The sequence below is a fragment of the Bombina bombina genome, chromosome 5 (genome assembly GCF_027579735.1).
Source record: "Bombina bombina isolate aBomBom1 chromosome 5, aBomBom1.pri, whole genome shotgun sequence".
Taxonomy (NCBI): Eukaryota; Metazoa; Chordata; class Amphibia; order Anura; family Bombinatoridae; genus Bombina; species Bombina bombina.
Genome location: NC_069503.1, coordinates 479,387,420 through 479,401,572, shown reverse-complemented (window position 1 = coordinate 479,401,572; position 14,153 = coordinate 479,387,420). Strand labels below are relative to the sequence as shown.

General features: G+C 41.0%; 1 protein-coding gene across 11 annotated transcripts in view; it reads left to right on the top strand.

Annotated features, from left to right (window-relative positions):
* LOC128660491 (NKAP family protein CG6066) overlaps positions 1-13,432 on the top strand; it is a 739,752-nt gene extending 726,320 nt beyond the window's left edge. For all 11 annotated transcript variants that reach the window (XM_053714374.1, XM_053714373.1, XM_053714371.1 and 8 more), the window contains one exon: positions 12,821-13,432. In XM_053714374.1, the coding sequence (XP_053570349.1) occupies positions 12,821-12,876 (56 nt within the window). In that variant the 3' untranslated portion in view covers positions 12,877-13,432. The remainder of the gene's footprint in view (positions 1-12,820) is intronic.
* The last annotated feature ends 721 nt before the right edge of the window (positions 13,433-14,153 follow it).

Genomic DNA, 14,153 nt, shown 5'->3' with positions numbered 1-14,153 from the left:
CATCGTGTTGGCTTTTCTGAGATCTCACGGGTGGAAGGTGAACATAAAAAGAGTTCTCTCTTCCCTTTCACAAGAGTTTCCTTCTTAGGGACTCTGATAGACTCGGTAGAAATGAAAATATTTCTGACGGAGGTCAGTAAATCAAAACTCGTAACCACTTGCCGAGCTCTTCATTCCATTCCTCGGCCATCAGTGGCTCAGTGTATGGAGGTAATCGGACTCATGGTAGCGGCAATGTACATAGTTCCTTTTGCCCGCCTACACCTCAGACCACTGCAACTGTGCATGCTATAACAGTGGAATGGGGATTATGCAGATTTATCTCCGCAAATTCATCTGGATCAGGAGACCAGAGATTCTCTTCTCTGGTAGTTGTCTCAGGACCACCTGGCTCAGGGAATGTGTTTCCGCAGGCCAGAGTGGATTATTGTAACGACAGATGCCAGCCTGCTAGGCTGGGGTGCAGTCTGGAACTCCCTGAAAGCACAGGGCTTATGGTCTCGGTAGGAATCTCTCCTCCCGATAAACATTCTAGAACTGAGAGTGATATTCAATGCGCTTCAGGCGTGGCCAAAGCTAGCTGCGGCCAAATTCATCAGATTTCAGTCGGTCAACATCACGACTGTAGCGTACATCAATCACCAAGGAGGAACACGGAGTCCTCTAGCGATGATGGAAGTAACCAAAATAATCCGATGGGCGGAGACTCACTCTTGCCATCTTTCAGCAATCCATATCCCAGGGGTAGAGTACTGGGAGGCAGATTTTCTAAGTCGTCAGACTTTTCATCCGGGGGAGTGGGAGCTCCATCTGGAAATATTTGCCCAGCTGACTCAGCTATGGGGCACACCAGAATTGGATCTGATGGTGTCCCGTCAGAACGCCAAGCTTCCTTGTTACGGGTCCAGGTCCCGGGATCCCCAGGCAGTACTGATAGATGCTCTAGCAGTGCCTTGGTCCTTCAATCTGGCCTATGTATTTCCACCGTTTCCTCTCCTCCCACGTCTGGTTGCCAGAATCAAGCAGGAGAGAGCTTCGGGGATTCTGATAGCACCTGCGTGGCAACGCAGGACTTGGTATGCAGACCTAGTGGACATGTCATCTGTTCCACCGTGGACTCTGCCAATGAGGCAGGACCTTCTAATCCAAGGTCCATTCAAGCATCCAAATCTAATTTCTCTGCGTCTGACTGCTTGGAGATTGAATGCCTGATTTTATCAAAGCGTGGTTTCTCTGAGTCAGTCATTGATACCCTGATTCAAGCTAGAAAGCCTGTCACCAGGAAAATCTATCATAAGATTTGGCGCAAATATCTTTATTGGTGTGAATCCAAGGGTTACTCATGGAGTAAGATTAGGATTCCTAGAATATTGTCTTTTCTCCAAGGAGAAGGGATTATCAGCTAGCTCCTTAAAAGGACAGATTTCTGCTTTGTCTATTCTTTTACACAAGCGTCTGGCAGACGTCCCTGACGTTCAAGCGTTTAGTCAGGCTTTAGTCAGAATCAAGCCTGTATTCAAACCTGTTGCTCCGCCATGGAGCCTAAACTTAGTTCTTAAAGTTCTTCAAGGGGTTCCGTTTGAACCTATGCATTCCATAGATATTAAGCTCTTATCTTGAAAAGTTCTGTTTTTAGTAGCTATCTCTTCGGCTCAAAGAGTTTCTGAGTTATCTGCTTTACATTGTGACTCACCTTATCTTATTTTCCATGCAGATAAGATAAGGAGCCTAAACTTAGTTCTTAAAGTTCTTCAAGGGGTTCCGTTTGAACCTATGCATTCCATAGATATTAAGCTCTTATCTTGAAAAGTTCTGTTTTTAGTAGCTATCTCTTCGGCTCGAAGAGTTTCTGAGTTATCTGCTTTACATTGTGACTCACCTTATCTTATTTTCCATGCAGATAAGGTGGTTTTGCGTACCAAACCTGGATTCCTTCCTAAGGTTGTTTCTAATAGGAATATCAATCAGGAAATTGTTGTTCCTTCGCTGTGTCCTAATCCTTCTTCAAAGAAAGAACGTCTGTTGCACAATCTTGATGTGGTTCGTGCTTTAAAGTTCTACTTACAAGCAACCAAAGATTTCCGTCAAACATCTTCATTGTTTGTTGTTTATTCTGGTAAGCGGAGAGGCCAAAAAGCTACGGCTACCTCTCTTTCTTTTTGGCTGAAAAGCATCATCCGTTTGGCTTATGAGACTACTGGCCAGCAGCCTCCTGAAAGGATTACTGCTCATTCTACTAGAGCTGTGGCTTCCACATGGGCTTTTAAAAATGAGGCTTCTGTTGAACAGATTTGTAAGGCGGCGACTTGGTCTTCGCTTCATACTTTTTCCAAATTTTACAAATTCGATACTTTTGCTTCTTCGGAGGCTATTTTTGGGAGAAAGGTTCTACAAGCAGTGGTGCCTTCCATTTAAGGTACCTGTCTTGTCCCTCCCTTCATCCGTGTCCTAAAGCTTTGGTATTGGTATCCCACAAGTATGGATGAATCCGTGGACTCGATACATCTTACAAGAGAAAACAGAGTTTATGCTTACCTGATAAATTTCTTTCTCTTGTGATGTATCGAGTCCACGGCCCGCCCTGTCTGTTTAAGACAGGTAGTATATTTTTATTTTAAAAACTTCAGTCACCTCTGCACCCTATAGTTTCTCCTTTTTCTTCCTAGCCTTTGGTCGAATGACTGGGAGGGTGGAGCTAAGGGAGGAGCTATATAGACAGCTCTGCTGTGGGTGCTCTCTTTGCCACTTCCTGTTAGGAAGGAGAATATCCCACAAGTATGGATGAATCCGTGGACTCGATACATCACAAGAGAGAGAAATTTATCAGGTAAGCATAAATTCTGTTTTTTAATTTCTTCAAGCAAGAGTTTTTTGTTTTAAATGGTACCGGTGTGTACGGTGATGACGAGGCCCACTCTGACTCTTTGGAGGAGGCTCCTTCTGGGTCAGAGTCTGGGTCATCTAAACCTCTGGCGGCGGAGGAGCCTGGTTATAGCTTTAGGTTGAAGAATTTGCGCTTTCTGCTACTGCAGGTGCTTGCTACTCTGGAGGTTCCGGAACCTAAGATACCGGAGGATCCTGCAATTCCTAAGCTTGACAAGGTATACCAGGACAGGGTAGTACCTCAGTCTTTCCCGGTTCCAGTTAAGATGGCTAATATTATTAAGAACGAATGGGAGCGATTAGGTTCTTCTTTTTCCCCTTCTTCTTCCTTTAAAAAACTGTTCCCCATTCCAGACTCGTAGTTTGAGCTGTGGGGGACCATCCCTAAGGTGGATGGGGCTATAACCACGCTCGTGAAGCGAACGACTATTCCGCTCAAGGATAGTTTGTCATTTAAAGAGCCCATGGATAAAAAGCTGGAAAACATGTTGAGAAAGATGTTTCAGCACACAGGGTTTGTTTTTCAGCCAGCAGCGGCCATTGCCGCGGTCGCTGGAGCTGCGACATATTGGTGTGAATCCCTGTGTGAAATGGTCGAGGGGGAGACATCCTTTGACAAGATACAGGAAAAGATTAAGACGCTGAAGTTCGCCAATTCTTTTATCTGTGATGCCAATATGCAAATTATTTGCCTGAATGCTAAGGTGTCAGGTTTTTCTGTTTTAGCGCACAGGGCTCTGTGGCTAAAATCTTGGTCAGCGGGCATAACCTCCAAGGCAAGGCTTTGGTCCTTGCCTTTTCAAGTGAACATCCTGTTCGGTCCAGGATTGGATTCGATTATATCCACGGTTACGGGAAGCAAGGGTGCTTTCCTACCGTAGGATAAGAAGGCTAAGCCTAAAGGATCTACTTTTCGTCCCTTTCGTGCGGACAAGGCCCAGCGCCAGCAACCTGCCGCAAAAGCAGACCAGTCCAAGGGATCTTGAAAGCCGGCTCAATCTTGGAACAAGTCTAAGCAGAGCAAGAAGCCTGCCAAGACAAAATCAACATGAAGGGGCAGCCCCCGACCGGTCTCCGGATCACGTAGGGGGCAGATGATCTCTCTTCTCAGATGCATGGTTGGAGGACGTTCAGGACCCTTGGGTTCTAGAAGTGGTCTCCCAGGGTTACAGGATATTGTTCAGATCCCATCCGCCCGAGGGCAGATTCCTCCTGTCAAACAGACAGAGAAGAGAGAGGCCTTTCTAGAGTGTTTGAGAGATGTCACTTCTCTCGGGGTTATCATACCAGTACCCCTAGCAGAAAGGGGTCTAGGGTACTATTCCAACATTTTTGTGGTTCCAAAGAAGGAGGGCACGTTACGCTCGATTCTGGACCTAAAGTGTTTAAACAAGTTTCTGAGTGTTCCATCGTTCAAAATGGAAACGATCAGATCTAGTCTGCCCCTAGTTCAAAAGGGATAGTTCATGACGACTATAGACTTGAAGGACGCTTACCTTCATGTGCCATTTTTGCATTTCTGGACCAATACTTCCAGCTTGTGGCCTTTCCTTTTGGTCTGGCAACGGCCCCGAGGGTTACAGGCCCCCAGAGTCTTCACGAAGGTTTTGTGGGCACTGCTTGCAGTGGCCAGGTCCAGTGGCATTGCGGTGGTGCCTTACCTGGACGGCATCCTGGTTTAGGCACCGTCGCTCAGCCTCACAGAGGATCATTCGAGGGCTCTTCTTCTGCTGCTCCAATCTCACGGTTGGAAGATCATCTCAGGAAAGAGTTCCCTGGTTCCCAGCAACAGGGTGGAGGTCCTGGGCACGATAATAGACTCTATGTCCATGAAGATATTTTTCACAGATCAGCGGAGCAGGAAGCTTGCGTTCACCTGTCTTGCCCTTCAGTCCTCTTCAAGCCCATCTGTGGCTCAATGTATGGAGGTGATAGGTCTCCTGGTGTCAAGCATAGATGTCATCCCATTCACCAGGTTCCACCTCAGATTTCTTCAATGGTGCATGTTGAGCCAGTGGAACGGCGATCATTCAGATCTATCACAGCTGATATCCCTGGATGCTCGGACTCGGAACTCCCTCTCTTGGATTCGTCCGGAGAAACTGTCCATGGGGACATCCTTCTTGAGACCGTCCTGGGAGATTGTGACCATGGACGCCAGTCTGTCAGGATGGGAAGCTGTTTGGGGTGCCAGGATGGCACAAGGAAAGTGGTCCAAGGAGGATTCTCTCCTTCCGATCAACATCCTAGAACTACAAGCAATCTACAATGCTCTGAAGGCTTGGCCTTCTCTGGGGTCGGTCAGTTCCATCAGATTCCAGACCGACAACATTACCTCGGTGGCTTACATCAACCATCAGGGGGGGTACAGGGAGCTCCCTCGCAATGAGGGAAGTTTCTTGGATTCTAGAGTGGGCGGAGTCCCACAACTGCTCGCTTTCAGTGATTCACACTCCAGGTGTGGACAACTGGGAAGTGGACTTTCTCAGCAGACAGTCCTTCCATCCGGAGGATTAGTCTCTTCACCCTGAAGTGTTTGCAGAGATTTGTCACAGATGGGGAACACCGGAGATAGATCTCATGGTGTCCAAACTCAATTGCAAACTACCTCGATACAGGTCGAGGTCCAGGACCCCTTTCAGCATCAAAATATAGATTCTCTGAGGCTGACTGCGTGGAGATTAAACGGCTAGTCTTAGCCAAGAGAGGCTTTTCTGAAAGTGTGACTGATACTCTAATTCAGGCAAGGAAGCCAGTCATTTGTCGCATCTACCAGAAGGTGTGGAGGACTTACATGTCCTGGTGTGAGAAGCATGGATATCCTTGGCATAAGGGGCAAAGGGCCTCTGCTACTTCTTTGTCTTTTTGGCTAAGGAGCTTCATTCGTTTGGCTTATGAGACAGCGGGACATAAGCCTCCTCAGAGGATCACGGCTCATTCAACTAGAGCTGTGGCTTCGTCTTGGGCCTTCAAGAATGAAGCCTCTATGGAGTAAATTTGTAAGGCGGCAACCTGGTCCTCCTTACACACTCTTACAAAGTTTTACAAATTTGAGGTTTTTGCTTCTACGGAAGCGGTTTTTGGGAGAAAGGTTTTGCGGGCTGTGGTGCCCTCAGATTAGGGTCCGCCTTTTACCCTCCCGGTTTCATTCAGTGTCCTCTAGAGCTTGGGTATATGTTCCCAATAGTAATGAATGAAGCCGTGGACTCTCCTCCCCTTTAGATGGAAAACATAAATTATGCTTACCTGATCATTTTATTTCCATAGAGGGGAGGAGAGCCCACGGCACCCGCCCGTATCTCTGTTGGGCGGCCCTAAATTTATTCATCTTCTGGCAACTTTTTTACCCTGATATTTCTCCTACTGTTTCTGGTTCCCTCTGCATAATGAATGGGGGATGAGGGAAGTGGGGGAGGTATTTAAGCTTTTGGCTGGGGTGTCTTTGCCTCTTCCTGGTGGCCAGGTTCTTAATTCTCAATAGTAATGAATGAAGCCGTGGACTCTCCTCCCCTTGATGGAAAATCAGGTAAGCATAATTTTTCTTTACTTTCTTTTTTGGGGATAGCTTTAGATAGGAAAGTCTTACAGTCTTAGTGGTTGGTAATTTGATGCCTGCCTTAATTTTTCCCACCCATTTACTTGTGGACTCCACAGCTTGGGTGTTAGATCCCAGGAGTAATGACTTGTGGACTCACACAGTAACTCAATAAGTCGAAGGAAAATAAGTTATGTATGTAGTTATTGTGAATACTCAATAAAATAAACTGACTATACATGATTGGAAGTGAACCCAGAACCTCGGGACCCAAAGTAAATGATGGTGAAAGTCCACAAGCCCCGCCCTTTCTTTTTGTTCAGGTAGCGGCAGTACTTGTTTTACTCTTCTTTGTCCCGCTTTATCTTTTCTGCTGTTCATATCCTCATCTACATGGCTATGTGTATGACTGAGGATCCTGGGAAGTTGGAGGGATTTAAGGCTCTGGGGTGCCTCCTCTTAGTGGTCAGGAGGGGAATATTCCCACACGCGATGGCTCGTGGACTTTAACCATCATGAAAAAAAATGTATTTATTATGTAATAAATTATGTTTTCTCAATAGTTGACAGTCTCATTAATATGGGTAGCTTCTTCAATCTCTCCTCCACAATTTATAAAGAGGGAAAGAAAAAACTATTTGATGCAATGCTTTCAAAATGTCATTTGACTAAATAGCATGCCAACTGTGTGCTCACATGATTCAAAGCAAACTTTGCTCTATTGTATATGCTTGCCATATGGTTAAGGGCTCATGCACAGTCTCCCACATACTCCTTATCCAAGTGAGTAACTTCCACAGTATCCTTGTCTCAAATAGTTACTCCATAGTTAAAGTAAAAATGATTACATAAAAAAATGTAAGAATATAATATATAAAAAAAATTAAAGGGACAGTCTACACCAGAATTGTTATTGTTAAAAAGTTAGATAATCCCTTTATTACTCATTCCCTAGTTTTGCATAACCAACACAGTTATATTAATACACTTTTTACCTCTGTGTTTACCTTGTATCAAAGCCTCTGCAAACTGCCCCCTTATTTCAGTTTTTTTGACAGAGTTGCATTTTAGCCAATCAGTGCTGACTCCTAGGTAACTCCACATACGTGAGCACAATATTATCTATATGACACACATGAACTAACACCCTCTAGTGGTGAAAAACTGTCAAAATGCATTCAGATAAGAGGCAGCCTTCAAGGTCTAAGAAATTAGCATATGAGCCTCCTAGGTTTAGCTTTCAACTAAGAATTCCAAGAGAACAAAGCAAAATTGGTGATTAAAGTAAATTGGAAAGTTGTTTAAAATTACTTGCCCTGTCTGAATTATGAAAGTTTATTTTGGACTAGACTGTCGCTTTAAGCCTCAAAAAGCTACCAAAATTAATAAAACCAGTTATTACTTGGGGATATATGCAACTTGTCGCTCTCAAACCTCAAATCTTTTTTTAGCATCTGTAAAAGCAAATTGCAACCCTGCTTTAGCAAATTCTTGATGGTAAGCATTTACTCTCTAACACAGTCTGTATTGAGAACAACTCCCCATCCTTGTAATGTGGTCTACAGGTTTTGCCATTTTGTCTTTTTCAAGAAAAAAATTACAGGGGAGAAACGGCACCAAGACTGGAAAATTGCATAACATTCTCCCTTTACTTTTAAAAATATATTTCCTACGTTTTTAAGTGTGTCCTTCTGTATTATTAATCATTATAATAGGGGGTTTGGTAGATCATTTATAGTATTACATTTATTTGATCAGCAATTTCCCATTAACACAGATGCAGAATATTCCTCAATTGACCAGTAGTACTTTGTCACTTTCTAGGGAGACACTTGTTTGAAGTGCTTATGTGCTCTCCTATGCCAGACAAATAATGCAGAAGTTATATAAACACAGAGGGATGGCACAAAGAGACAGTGTGCCAAACCTCACAAAGTATGCACATGTAGCACTCTAGGCCCTGACTAATGGGCAGTGTAAATCCAAACTAGTTAAAATTTAACTTTTATTTACATTAACTTAAAATTGAGTAACAAACAAAGAATAAATAAAAACGTCTCAGGCACTGGTTCTGGTTATATGTGAATAAGTAAGATTTGGGGAATAGTAATATAGGTCAGGCCTATTAGTCATATCAATCGATTATACCCCTCAATACCAGATATAAAGTAGCTCAATGAAAAAAATGATGAATCACCCGATTGGGTTAATATCTCCAACGCTGTAGTGTACTCTGTATAGTTCGAGTGTGCTGTTGGTGTTCACTATTGAGTCCTTGAATAACTCAGTGTATTGAAGTATCACTTAGGGAAAATCATATAGGTTGAACCCTGTCATGTGAGATTTAGATTCTCAATTCATATTGAAATTATAGAAGAACCAGTCTATAGCAAAATAGTGTGTTCACTGAATTACTTTATAATGATCGCACACTGATCAGTATAATCTTAAACCATTCTCTGCTGGGGGGCTCAGGTTTGGAATTCAATAACTAGATTCTTTATGTTATTTGCATACTTTCGCTCTAATACCATTAATATACATAGATTAAATATCTTTAGGTTCCACAATCACACACAAATGGTGTAACGTTATAAATTATATATTAAGATTATTCTAGATCATTCATCATGGAGCTGTTTCTTTTCTGACTCTGTATATTATCATAGTGATATTCTAAAGCAGGTTACTATAAATTGTAATCACTTTCTAAAGCTGTTCAATATAGTATACGTAGAGTTTATGATAATAGTTACTGTCCCTTTAAGTGTGAATCAAATAATTCTGTCTTCCTTGCTCAAGTTGATTAACGTGAAGAGTATTGTATTGTCTATTGCTTATAGCACTGATTGACTATCTGTTATATCCGTCTAGGTATACGGCTAGTGCTTAAGCATAAGTGCAGATGTAACAGTTTGTAACCCTTCAACACACTTTGTAACAGCTAGCAGGAGTAGGATTCAAGTGTGTATGCTTTGTATATTTACCACTATGTGGCTATTCTAGTAAACTATTTCCTGCTATTCTGTACATCTAGTAATGTACCCCAATCCACTAGTTACATAAAAAGATATGGGTCATGACAAAGTGGCTCACTTATTAAAATATTGAAACAAAGTCTATTGAGCCACCTATAATTCAGACCTCTATCGCCTCTGATATGGATATGTTCGTGTTGTGTTAATCAACTAGTGAGCCGGGAGGATTGCTTAGTAATGACTCAATGCGCTATCTAAGTCTGGCACAACCCAGACTATACACCATAATTAACTACAGCGGCTTAAACCTGAGCAGCATAGAGAAACCATTGTCTGGCAATCAAAAATGACATGAGCGTTTCCACGCTCACAGCTATCGCCTGATGCATTTCGCCCCTCCGGGCTTTATCAAAGGCAACGAGCCACCGGATCTTGGGGGGTTTTATACCCTAGTTCCCGGAAGTCCCGCCCTATCGTGTTTCCAATTGGTGGTGTCAAAATCTGATCTCAAAGTGATTCACAGCAGGTATGGGGTCCATCATCAGAATATCCCAATGTTTCTTTATTATATTTAAGATTTCCGGAGTTTGTGCGTTATACATCATGATCAGTCTGGGTACATTTGAGCCTCTCTTGATTCTTTTAGACATTTTGTCTAGATGTGTGTAGGGCTCTATATTTGGCTCTTTTAATAGATCTCTTGCTGTACCCTCTTTTGATCAATCTTTCTTCCAGTTCTGCTGGTCTCACTTTGTATACATGGTCTTCTGAACAGTTACGGTGAAGTCTTAAAAATTTGCCTGTGGGTAGACTCTTCATTATGCCAGGAGCATGTGCACTCATACTGTGCAATAAACTATTAGTAGCTGTTGGTTTTCTGTATTAATCTGTACTGATCAATCCTTCAGTATTTTTACTGATCGTTATATCAAGAAAATGAATCTTGGTAAGACATGCTTCGTGTGTCAATTTGATATTCAGTGGGTTCAGATTTAAATGAGCTAGAAATTGTAACTCAGAATATGTACCTTCCCAGATAAAGAAGATGTCATCAATTTAAACAAATCCATAAAGGTATATGGTCAGTATAGTTTTGATTGTTTTCTGTAAAAAACAAATTCAGTCTCCCACCACCCGTGGAATAAATTGGCATATGTTGGCGCACATGTAGTGCCCATAGCTGTTCCTCGAGTTTGGAGGAAGAATTGTCCATCAAACACAAAGAAATTGTACTTAAGTACAAATTCTAGCAATTTTAGAACAAAACTGTCATGTTCTTCATTCTCCTCTGAATATCTGTCCAAGAAATATTTGATGGCCTGTAAACCTTGTTTATGGTTGATAGAGGTGTATAGAGATTCCACATCTGTGGTGACCAGCCAGATAGATTCATTAAGGCTAAGATGCTCTAATCTCTGCAGAACCTGCATTGTGTCTTGGAAATAGGATGGAAGCTCTTCCACATATTGACGTAGCCTATGATCAATATATTCACTAGCCTTCTCAGTTAAGCATCCTATCCCAGACACTATGGGTCTGCCAGGAGGACTTTATTTTTATGAATCTTGGGTAGCATGTAGAATGTTGCAACTTTCGGGTTTGTCTACATTCAGGAATTTTTTCTCCTTGGCTGTAATGATCCCTTCTGCAGGGGCTCTATTAATCACATTGGTATAGATTTTCATATAGCCTTCAATGGGATTATGCAACAATTTGGTATAACAAGATTTGTCTTTCAGTTGTTTGGAGGCCTCTTTCAGATACATGTCAGTCGGCCAGTATACAATTTTGCCCCCCTTATCAGAGCCCCTTATCACCACATCATACCACATCAAATTCCTTTTTTCTTTCTTCTGTCATACCATTATTTACCTGCTGTCAATCACTTTGAGATCAGATTTTGACACCACCAATTGGAAACACAATACGGCAGAACTTCTGGGAACTAGGGTATAAAAACCCCCAAGATCTGGCGGCTTGCCGCCTTTGATAAAGCCCGGAGGGGCGGAAGGCGTCAGTAGAGAGCTGTGAGCGTGGAGGCACTCATGTCATTTTTAATTGCCAGACACTGGTTTCTCTATGCTGTTCAGGTTTAAGCCGGTGTAGTTAATTATGGTGTATAGTATGGGTTGTGTCTGACTTAGCGCATTGAGTCATTACTAAGTAATCCTCCCGGCTCACTAGTTGATTAACACAACACGAACATATCAGTACCTGACCCGGATAGAGTGACTCCTCTATATCGGAGGCGATACAAGTCTGAATTATAGGTGGCTCAATAGACTGTTTCAATATTTTAATAAGTGAGCCTCTTCGTCATGACCCATATATTTTTATGTAACTAGTGGATTGGGGTACATTACTATATATACAGAATAGCAGGAAAGAGTTTACTAGAATAGCCACATAGTGGTAAATATACAAAGCATACACACTTGAATCCTACTCCTGCTAACTGTTACAAAGTGTGTTGAAGGGTTACAAACTGTTACATCTGCACTTATGCTTAAGCACTAGCCGCATACCTAGACAGATATAACAGATATTCAATCAGTGCTTTAAGCATTAGACATTACAATACTCTTCACGTTAATCAACTTGAGCAAGGAAGACAGAATTATTTGATTCACACTTAAAGGGACAGTAACTCTATTATCATAAACTCTACGTATACTATATTTAACAGCTTTAGAAAGTGATAACAATTTATAGTAACCTGCTTTAGAATATCACTATGATAATATACAGAGTCAGAAAAGAAACAGCTCCATGATGAATGATCTAGAATAATCTTAATATATAATTTATAACGTTACACCATTTGTGTGTGATTGTGGAACCTAAAGATATTTAACCTATGTATATAAATGGTATTAGAGCGAAAGTATGCAAATAACATAAAGAATCTAGTTATTGAATTCCAAACCTGGGTCCCCCAGCACAGAGTGGTTTAAGATTATACTGATCTGTGTGCGATCATTATAAAGTAATTCAGTGAACACACTATTTTGCTATAGACTGGTTCTTCTATAATTTCAATACAAATTGAGAATCTAAATCTCACATGACAGGGTTCAACCTATATGATTTTCCCTAAGTGATACTTCAATACACTGAGTTATTCAAGGACTCAATAGTGAACACCAACAGCACACTCGAACTATACAGAGTACACTACAGCGTTGGAGATATTAACCCAGTCGGGTGATCCATCATTGTTTTCGTTGAGCTACTTTATATCTGGTATTGAGGGGTCACCACATGGTCACCTGCCCACAGGATCTCCATAAATTCTTACTTTAGCTTCCTATAATACTTAAACTGCACTTGTGTATACATTGTACAGAATTTACTGACTTTCATACACTCCTACTAGAAATGATTCTAGATTCCTAAAAATGTTTTCTTTTCTTTTTTATTTTAGGTGTGGATCATGCAGAAATCACAGAAATTCTTTTTCAGACTGGCATATTAGATTAAGTCTCTAAAGCAGCAAACATATATAATTTATTTTACAAAGCAACTTGTGGACTGGTTCTGAACTTTATGCATTTTTATAATAATGTAAAGTTATCATTAATGGTTTTGGAAGTATTTCTTCAAAGGTCTCTGCTGATTGTTTTCAAAGTTATGACAACTAAAGTAATGTAAGCAATAAACTAAATAAAAATTGCTCCGTGTGAAGTTGCTTTACTTGAATTCATGCTGGTCAGAAATAAAAATGAATATTAGTACTTTAAATTGTAATGCTTAAACAATACTGTGTGTGTTAATTTTTTTTTAATTTGTCATTCTGTTTTGTTTTTAGGTTCAATTAAAAATGTGTATGTTTGGTTTTGTTAAAAAAAAGAAAAGCCATTATGAATTGCATGGATAATAATTTTGTTTAATGATCCCTCTGTTGTGAAATTAGACTGTTCTGTCGTATTGCACTCTGTTAAATCTAGGGTGTCAAATATTGTGTATATAGTTCCATACTTTATTATAAATAATTGCTGAACTTAACACATTTTGAGAAATAAAAAAAAAAGATTAATCCCCCACTTGTTATTCCTTCTCTACAAAACATGAAAAAAGTATTCAGTATTGTGTTCAAGCCTCCTTATTGACAAAGACGTCAATACTTTGCCATTGCACGATTTTATTTTTGTAGTCTTGCAATAAATTAACATAATCCAGTTAATGATCCACTGTGGTAAATTTGTGAAACGTTTTGTTGTGCAAATAGTAAAAAACAAATCATACAGGACCAACCATGTTTAGCAAACACATCATACGCGTTTCATGCCAAAAAAGCACTTCTTCGGGAAATGCATAGGATGTGTTTGCTAAACATGGTTGGTCCTGTATGATTTGTTTTTTTACTATTTGCATAATAAACTTTTCATAAATTTACCACAGTGGATCATTAACTGGATTATTGTATGCATCATTAAGGAGTGAGGGCCATTTATTTTTCGATCCGCAGCTGAGTTCTTGAATCCTCAACGCTGTTTCCTAAAGAGTTGGTGTCTTCTGCAAACTTAGTGGAGCTTGGTTCACCACACAGTGGATACAAATATGATAACGGAGTTTCTGTTACTACTCATTTGATTTGCCGTTGAAAAATTATTGACTTTGTGGCAGTTTGTTGCAGATTCATGTTCTCTACTATATTACTTGGTGTTTCTAATGACTGTTTGGACTCAAGCTGAGTTTTATACTGCACGGCAGACTTCTGATATTGTTTGCAACGGCAACAGTTGTCTTTCTTTCTG